We start from the raw sequence: 10231 nt of genomic DNA, 5'->3' as shown, positions 1-10231 counted from the left end.
TGTTATAAGGTATTTATATAGTAAACAATATTGTATCGCACTTAACGACTTATATGAGTATCAATAAACCGATAAGCTATGACACAATGTTCTGTTTTAAATAATGTTTTATATCGAGCTAACATACATTTATTTCCCCTCATTTTTGAAGGCCAGTGCTCTGTCGCTTTAATAATTGAGCCATCAGACGCAATAGTGGGAGCCAAAAACCTTTTCCGGTCTTTTTTTTCCCTCACAAGTTTCCAAATAAAGCACGTCCCAGGCACAGACAGGGTCTGTGATTTTCGCCAGAGGTGACTCGCCTAAGTTAAAAACGATGCTGAAATTTGTGATATTATCCCTTTGCGTGGGTTTTGTGCTGGGCAGCTCAGTTCACAGAGGGAGACATCTGGACATCACCGAGACCCTGGAGAAGCATGTGGCAGAGGGACAAACCACTTTAAACGAGATGTTCAGGGAGGTGGAAAAACTGATGGAGGACACGCAGCATAAACTAGAGGAGGCTGTACACCAGGTATGACTGAAACAATTATCACAGAAGACTGAATTTTGTTTTGCGCCATCGTCCTTTGCTTATGCATAAAGATTAAGGCTTGGAAGAATGATTCTTTTGAGTCGGATCTTTTCAAAAAGAAAAAAATTAAACGTTAACAAAACCTCGAACGAATCTCACAACGGATTTGGGTTTAATAAATAACTTTGAATAAATCGTGCAAAAAGTTTACAGATGTAAATTAATTTTAGTATTGTTCAATGTATATTTTTAAGGATATTTTAGTTTTAAATTACTAATTGCTTCAAAAAACCGATATGGGACACATGAAATTGCAATAAAAATATTATTAATTAAACTTAATCGACAAAAAAACGTAATATGAAATATGTCTGAATCGTTTTTGAACCGGTTCTTTGAAATGAACTGTTTGAAAGAACCGATTCGCGGAAATGAATCGTCCATCACTAGAGGTTAATCAACCACATTTACCTCCGAATTCTCAGTCTAATAAAAAGTACAGTCAAAACATTATATTCACGTCTAGACACAATGTTTTTATTATTAACCTTGTTTGATAAATACACAATCAGATGGAGAACGAGTCTTCAAAATCACTGTTACATGGACGCAACTTTCCTGCCAGTTTTCACAATGAAACCACAACAGAGATCAAGGTGGGGAATCGGACCGTCCAACTGATCGAGAGAATCGACAAGGTATTTCATGTTTATTGGCTTGTAGTACTTGATGTGATTTAGGTATTTATTTGCACTGTATTGACATGAACAGAACTTCATTGTGCTCACACCTTTGTAGATTGATTTTCCTTGTGTCTATTTGAAACTAACACCTGGTTTTCCTATAGGAAACGGATAATAAGACTGGAAAGACTCATTTTTCCAGAACTCTCATTCAGAACACTGAACGGTGGAATGAAGTTGATCATGTGAGTCTATATCTCATCCCTTAATGTCACTTTGAGTTGTCATAAACCATTTTAATTTCTCAAAAAATGACGATATAAAACAGATATCAAAGTTTCGGTGAAGTAAACACCAAATGTCCAGCTGCATTGGTCATTCAGGGAAGTGCTATGAACCCTGAAGTTAGTTTGTTGTCACTTTGGCAACCCGAGGTTAGAAAGCAGAGTTTATTTATTAAAACCAACATGGATTTTCCATTTCATTAGTCATCAAACTAAGACCTGCCGTTTGCATGGGAAACATGTGGCACGTCAGTACGGAGACTTTTCTAAACATGGACAATTCTTGTAAATAAACTAGTTGAGGGACAGATGGTCCATGTCAGTTCTCTTTCAGTGCATATTACACTGTTGCTGTGGCTAACACGGACTAAAATATAAGCTTTTACTTCTTATAAGGCTTCTAAAAGATGTCCTCTACAGAAAGTAGTCTTTTAAACCTGGGATCATTCAACATAAACGCATTATGACTAAATGTGATCTGATGTGTAGTATCCTTCATTTCTACAGTACACTGTCAGTTGTCTTGAAAAACAGACTGTGTTTAATGGCTTTTGATTGAAATAAACTATTTCAGCTACCATTATATCTATTCCAGAGTAAAACCTGAATATATATAAACATTACACTTCTGGTCCATATGTATTTCCGCAGCAGTTTTACAGACGGCAGTGTCATCAGAGGCTTTTGTTCACGCAGCGTTCTGGCACCTGGATGATATATGGTGAAATTAGAACAGCTGGAAAAAATGCATGGAAAGTGGTGCACTGCGAATGTGTGGTCGAGAGTTAGTGCCAGCAACCATGTTGCCATGAGGCAGCTCTTAGTGGTTTCTCTCCCGTTGTGCACAGTGGCAAATCTGAGCTCACAGTTGATAAGCATTGTATGTGTAATGGACTGATGGTCTTTTTTTTTTTTTTTGTTTTTTTGAAAATAAAACCCAGATGTGAACAATCAATACTTTATTCTATATATTACAGGACTACTAACCAAAAAAATTAAAAATGTAAAAGTAATAATGATGATAATAATAACAATACATAGTAATTGATTAATATGTATATGTACATTTATTTATTTATTCATTTAATTTGGTTTTCATCCACTTTTACATACATTTAATTATTAGATAAAAATAATTATATTTATAATTCGAATATAATGTAATATATATATATATATTAAATAATAAATTAAAATTTATTTATATAATAAATGTAATTAATCAGTTTTAATCAATTTATTTCCTTTTACATGTTTAATTATAATTACATAAAAATAATTATATTTTATAATATAAAGTATAAAATATACATTATTATGAATTGTATACACAGCGCATATAATATATATATATATATATATATATATATATATATATATATATATATATATATATATATATATATATATATATATATATATATATATATATATATATGAACTTTTGGTTTTCATTTTACATATATTTATTATTTAATCATTTATTCATTATTATTACATAAGATACAATTGTTAAAATATAAAATTTTATATACACAATATATAATATACATCATTTATATTTATTTATTATTAATTTATTTATAATGTATATATGTGTGTGTATATGTATACAGTACAGTCCAAAAGTTTGGAACCACTAAGATTTTAATGTTTTTAAAAGAAGTTTTGTCTGCTCACCAAGGCTACATTTATTTAATTAAAAATACAGTAAAAACAGTAATATTGTGAAATATTATTACAATTTAAAATAACTTTGTACTATTTGAATATATTTCACAAAGTAATTTATTCCTGTGATCAAAGCTGAATTTTCAGCATCGTTACTCCAGTCTTCAGTGTCACATGATCCTTCAGAAATCATTCTAATATGCTGATCTGCTGCTCAAGAAACATTTAATGTGAACAATTATACAAAATATTTGTGTACAATATTTTTTTTCAGGATTATTTGATGAATAGAAAGTTCAAAAGAACAGTGTTTATCTGAAATCTAATCTTTTGTAACATTATAAATGTCTTTACTGCCACTTTTGATTGATTTAATGCATCCTTGCTGAATAAAAGTATTCATTTCTTTAATTTCTTTTCAAAAAAATAAAAATAAAAATTCTTACTGACCCCAAACTTTTGAACGGTAGTGTATAATGCTACAGAAGCTTTGTATTTCAGATTAATGCTGTTCTTTTGAACTTTCTATTCAGCAAGGAATTCTGAAAAAAAAAAAATACAACTGTTTTTAACATTGAAAATAATCATAAATGTTTCTTGAGCAGCAAATCAGCATATTAGAATGATTTCTGAAGGATCATGTGACACTGAAGACTGGAGTAATGATGCTGAAAATTCAGCTTTGCATCACAGGAATAAATTACTTTGTCAAATATATTTAAATAGTACACAGTTATTTTAAATTGTAATAATATTTCACAATATTACTGTTTTTACTGTATTTTTAATTAAATAAATGTAGCCTTGGTGAGCAGACTAAACTTCTTTTAAAAACATTAAAAATCTTAGTGGTTCCAAACTTTTGGACTGTACTGATAAACATTTAAATACATTATACACATTAATTTTATATATATATATATATATATATATATATATATATATATATATATATATATATATATATATATATATATATATATATATAAATGTTATAATATATATACCTGAACTTCATGTTCTTCAAGAAAGTTGTTTTTGTTCATGAGGAATTAATGAGGGTTTTTACATGTGACTCATGGGGAAAAGACTCGCTCACATTAGTGTAGACTCCAGACGTTGTAACTCTAGGGGGAAGGGTACAGATTTGGCTTTGATGTTGCAGTGGTAGGTCGCTGTTACAGCTCTCACAGGAGTGAAGTGCTGAGATGAATTTCTGCACCTCCAGATCTGTAAATGTGGAATTAATTATAATACCGCTGATGAGATCATAAGGCAATCACTTTTAAAAATTACTCCTGTTTGTCTGTATTGGACTTCAGAGCAGTTTGAGACTATTCGCTATTCTTTATCCAGTTTATTTGTAAATATTTTAAGCAGAGTGGAAATGTTCAAAATATTATGTCTTATTTCCGTCCTTTTCCATATATAAAGTTAAGTCACAAAATTTCCATCATATCAATTTCCAGTGTCTCCAACAAAGTACACAAAGGACTGTTTTTGATAATACAATATTATATCCACTCATCGTGGGAAGCGCCAGTGAGGTGGATGTTCCAGACAACACAAATGTGTTTTTCAGTTAGTGCTAGGTGGTCGTTTCTTAAAGTTCCCAGCTGAATTTCTTTCTGGGCGGTGAAACACCTCGTTGGAATTTCTTGACCTAAAGTACAAAACAAAACTTACTATAACAGTACTTTAGGAACAATAATTCCCAGAAAAGTGAGAAAAATAAAAATACTGTCGTTTCAAATCTCTAGGACTTGCTGTGGATCACAATATGAGATGTTTAGCAGAATGTCCATGCTGCTCTTTTCCATACACTGAGAGTGAATGATGACCAAAAGAAGCACACTAGTTCTGCCTGCCACTGTCACAAACCTGAAGTGGTCTTTTGGGAATTTGTCACCATAATTGAGCTATGATGTTGTATCATGAAACAATAGTCCAGAGTTTATTGTATGAATAGGGGTCCTTGGGATTTTTGCTGAACTGTAACTGTAATAACAGTGTTTCTGTAATATATAATGTTAGTTTCATTCTTGTTCACTCAGGAGTGCATGATTGATGAAGACTGTGAGGATGGCAGCTTCTGCCTATACGAGATCATCACCTCCAAATGCACCCCGTGCCAGACGACTAACATGGTCTGTGCTTATATATGTGTGTGTGTACAGTATGTACACTACCGTTCAAAAGTTTGGGGTCAGTAAGATTTTTTGTACACAACTGTTTGTACACAACTGTTTTCAACATTGATAATAATCATAAATGTTTTTTGAGCATCAAATCATCATATCAGAATGATTTCTGAAGGATCATGTGACACTGAAGACTGGAGTAATGATGCTGAAAATTCAGCTTTGATCACAGGAATAAATTACACTTTACTGTATATTGACATAGAAAACAGCTGTTTTAAATTGGAATAATATTTCACAATATTACTGTTTTTGTATTTTTAATCAAATAAATGCAGGCTTGGTGAGCAAAAGATACTTCTTTTAAAACATTAAAAAAAATCTTACTGACCCCAAACTTTTGAACGGTAGTGTATGTATAGAGTTTGTGTGTATACAAACACTGAAATGTTGTGTATAAATACAGTATACATGTAATATACATATAATACAGTTTACTCTAGGGGGTGTGTGTGTATATATATATATATATATATAATGTATATATGTTTATAGTTTGACAGAATAAGTGTGTAAATAAATAAGAAATGACGACAGAATGTTTTTAAAACCCTCTTTTGGGCAGAACTACAGTTTGATCAAGCCTCCGTTACTAATTCTAAAATGTCACTTTAGAACTAGTGATGAAGGAATCTTGAGTCCCTCCATTGAAACTCATTGTATTTTAGAGATGGAGAGAGGCATTCATTCTTCCGGTCGATCATGTTCATAATATTATATCCATTCTAAAAGTCTGTTTGTATGTGAGGAAACAAGTAATAGATTAATAAGACCAAAGATTGCCCATTTTATGTACCCAAAATGAATGATATCTCACGTTTAACCACTATAAGAGCCAGCGGCAAATCCCTGAAGCACTGGCCAGGACGAAGCTGTTCTCGGCGGGTACACGAGCACTGAACGGCCGCTGATGGCCTGGAGCTCAAATCCCTGAAAACGTCTAAACAAATTGTAAAATAGACACATATTTCAGGTATAAACAACTATATTCTCGCTTAAAAAAACTTTTAAACTACAGTTCGTGGTACAACAAGTATCACATGGCTGGAAAGACCTCTCAGACAATCAGATTCAAGAACCAGAACGAACTGTTGTATAAAATATATATATATATATATATATATATATATATATATATATAATATATAATATATAATATAATTTTTTTTTTTTTTTTTACTAGTGTGTGTGCAGGACACTATAGTTCATTTACCTGTAAAATTGATAAATTTGGAACCAAAAATTATTCAGACACTTTGACCTGACCATGTTTTCTTAAGTGTTATTTGACATAATTAAGATACATTTTTTTTTAACTCTGAAATCTTGTCATATTTTATTACCATTTTTTTTTAACTATAGTGAATAAACTGTATTAAAGCAGAACTAAGTAACTTTTTTACCTTCATAAATAGTTTTCTTACGATGGTTAATTGACTTGTAGTGGTGTGTTTGAGGCGAGCACTAACCCCCTCTGGCACGTCTACACCAGAAAACAGCACTTGCAAGTTGAGCTGTATCGACCCGACACAATCTCGCCTCATGTTCACGTTCACACGAGAGTGACAAAACGCTTTACGGTAATTCAAAAACAATGTATATATTATGACTTTATAAGACAATTTCGAAAATTACCCACCTCCATCGAGATTTCTTGTACTGTATTTGCGAAGCTACCGCACTGGTGAGTGTTGCAGTCGTTGTAGTCCAGAGCTGCGCTTGGAGTATTTACGACAGTGTGATTCACTGAAGGAACCTGTAGGGGGAGCTTCGCAAATCTTACTGAGTTCCGCTTTAATGAATGAAATGTGGTGTCTGAACAAATTTTGGTTTGACTATATATTTGCAAACTTTTATGTTATATTACATTAATCATGATTAGACTTTAATATAATATACACACACACATTTTTTTGTCTAAAAATATATTAATGTTATTTATTTCTAGGAGTGCACAAAGGACGTGGAGTGTTGTGGAGATCAGCTGTGCGTGTGGGGTGTTTGTGCTCTGAACAGAACAAAAGGACAGTCTGGAACAATCTGCCAGTACCAGAGCGACTGCAGTCCTCAACACTGCTGTGCCTTTCACAAAGGTTGTGTACTCTTTGTATAGATTATCATACAGTAGTTGTCATAATTGATTTTTTTTTATTTTTTTTTTTTAGTTTTAAGATTTAAAATCTGGGACAATGTTAAAACTAAATCTATGAATAAAACGCATTTCTTAAGTAGCAAAAATAAACGATGAATGCATGAGAAAATGTTTTAACCTTCATGTAACCAAAAGAAAAAGTTAATAAAAATCAACCCTTGGGACATAAAAGTGCCTGTATAAGCAAGCAACTATATTAGATATCCAAAATAAGCAGTTGGTTATATTGTAAAACATCTGAAAAATATCCTGTTTCACTGGGCCTCTCGGTCAGAAAATTTCTCCTCTAACTACTAAATAATTGTTTCCTTGAATGTACAATCAAACTCCTCGTTCACTCAGTTCACAATGTTCCTCAGTTGTCTTACCTTTGCCAAATATGCATTACTCGCACAAGATACACACCAACATTTGCTGTGGTTTTAACATATCACCTCATTTCCTGAGGTCTGGAATCCATCTCAACTTTTTCTCCTTCCTTTCTGCTGTACCTCTCTCTGTAGTCTCTGCCTCTCCCTCCCACCTCTTTTTAATATTTCTTCTCTCTTTTTTTCTCTCCAGCCCTGCTCTTCCCTGTGTGCCGCCCCAAGCCACAGGAAGGCCAAGGTTGCCACAGTCACCCCAACCAGCTGATGGAGTTGTTACTGTGGGACGAGGAGGGGCCGCGGGAGCACTGCCCCTGTTCTGCAGGCCTGCACTGCCAGCCTCTCGAGTGAGACAATTTAATCACAAACATTCCGTGCATGTGTTTAGCTGGTGTGTTGCAGACAGCTAAGCAGGTTTGGCCTAAAAATAATTAATTTTGCATAGATATGGTTGTTCTTTGTAATTGTAGTCTAGACAGCCAATCAGATTGCAGCTTGAGAAAGCTATTTATATATTTATATATCTCAAGGAATCCTGAAAAAAAAAAAAAAAAAAAAAAAAAAAACTGTTTTCAACATTGATAATAATAAGAAATGTATATTAAACAGCAACTCAGCATATTAGAATGATTTCTGAAGGATCATGTGACACTGAAGACTGGATTAATGATGCTGAAAATTCAGCTTTGCATCACAGGAATAAATTACTTTTTCAAATATATTTAAATAGTACACAGTTATTTTAAATTGTAATAATATTTCACAATATTACTGTTTTTTACTGTATTTTTAATTAAATAAATGTAGCCTTGATGAGCAGTTGAAACTTCTTTTAAAAACATAAAAATCTTTGTGGTTCCAAACTTTTGGACTGTACTGTGTATATATATATACATACACACACTTACACACCTTATATATATTTGAGATACAAGTATTTGAGTGTGTTTATATTTATATAAAGACATTTATAGTTTTAAATACATTGGCATGTGTGTTTATATAATTTCATAAAAAAAAAAAAAAAAATATATATATATATATATATATATATATATAATATATAAATAAAATATAATATATAATATATAAATAAAATATAATATATAATATATAAATAAAATATAATATATAATATATATATAAAATATAATATATAAAATATAATATATATATAAAATATAATATATATATAATATATATATATATATATATTATATATATAAAATATAATATATAATTATATATATATATATATATATATAAATATATATATATATATATATATATATATATATATATATAAAATATAATATATATATATATATATATATATAAAATATATATATAATATATATATATATATATATAAAATATAATATATATATATATATATATATATAAAATATAATATAATATATATATATATATATATATATATATATATATATATAATATAAAATATATATATATATATATATAATATATATATATATATATATATATATATATATATATATATATATATATATATATATATATATATATATATATATATATATCTTTATTTATATATATATATATATATATATATATATATATATATATATATATATATATATATAATAAATTCTTCTCAGAACAAAGACACATTTGTCTATTCTTCTGTTACAGGAAAAGATCAGTGTGTGTAGATGAGAGGAACTCTTCTGGCGGAGGAAATATGGACTGATCATCCCACAGAAACTGAACCTTTATCAGTTTTGTAATTTCATCTGCATTTGCGGTAATCTCTGTAACATCAAGCTGCCTTTTTTTTGTTTGATTAAATCAGAGGAACTCTAATTTATAACTTTTTTTTTGTGTGCCATATGTACTTTGTGTGCCACTATACAGACATGACACGGAATGTGTTTTCAAAAAGTGTTATATTTTGATATTGACAGGGAGAATGACAGTGTTCTGAATATGTGGACCTAGCTAGATATTATATTCCTCCGTCCTAATAAATATGATTTCTGGTCATTTTTGGTTGACCTTCGAATTTATTTTGAAAAACAAATGTTTAAAAGCACTTGTTGAAATGCGAACAGCAGGTGGCAGTGTTGAATTGTTGTAGATATTGAGATTAGTTGGGAACACTTAAATAATTCACATTTACTGGCTTATTTTCACACAAATGTGAATCTTTGAAGGGTGACTCAATCCAGCTCATTAACTATTCAAAAACTCTTCTTGTTAAAAACAAGAGATGTCTATATGGCAATATTTTACTATCTGGGGTAGCAAGTTTTAAGATCTATGCTTTAGTTCTCTGTTCTTTACAGCTTAAAACAGTAACAATGATGAATCATTAAACTG

The 10231-nt window shown here is 30.5% G+C and overlaps 1 protein-coding gene across 1 annotated transcript; it reads left to right on the top strand.

Annotated features, from left to right (window-relative positions):
* The first annotated feature begins 241 nt into the window (after positions 1 to 241).
* dkk3b (dickkopf WNT signaling pathway inhibitor 3b) lies at positions 242 to 10166 on the top strand. Its single transcript, XM_067379440.1, has 7 exons — positions 242 to 514; positions 1087 to 1212; positions 1362 to 1442; positions 5207 to 5299; positions 7302 to 7446; positions 8067 to 8217; positions 9545 to 10166. The coding sequence occupies exons 1-7, from the start codon at positions 317 to 319 to the stop codon at positions 9600 to 9602; spliced, it is 852 nt and encodes a 283-aa protein (XP_067235541.1). The 5' UTR covers positions 242 to 316; the 3' UTR covers positions 9603 to 10166.
* Positions 10167 to 10231: the final 65 nt, after the last annotated feature.

This window comes from Chanodichthys erythropterus, chromosome 24 (assembly GCF_024489055.1).
Source record: "Chanodichthys erythropterus isolate Z2021 chromosome 24, ASM2448905v1, whole genome shotgun sequence".
In the NCBI taxonomy this organism is placed as follows: Eukaryota; Metazoa; Chordata; class Actinopteri; order Cypriniformes; family Xenocyprididae; genus Chanodichthys; species Chanodichthys erythropterus.
The sequence above is the reverse complement of the archived record's forward strand: the minus strand, read 5'-3'. Positions and strand labels throughout refer to the sequence as shown.

Excerpts from the sequence above, each read along its gene's own strand:
- dkk3b (XM_067379440.1), top strand. The coding sequence starts at position 317 with ATGCTGAAATTTGTGATATTATCCCTTTGCGTGGGTTTTGTGCTGGGC. Across the intron at positions 1,213-1,361 it reads TGATCGAGAGAATCGACAAG|GAAACGGATAATAAGACTGG; the intron begins GTATTTCATGTT and ends GTTTTCCTATAG. Across the intron at positions 5,300-7,301 it reads CGTGCCAGACGACTAACATG|GAGTGCACAAAGGACGTGGA; the intron begins GTCTGTGCTTAT and ends ATTTATTTCTAG.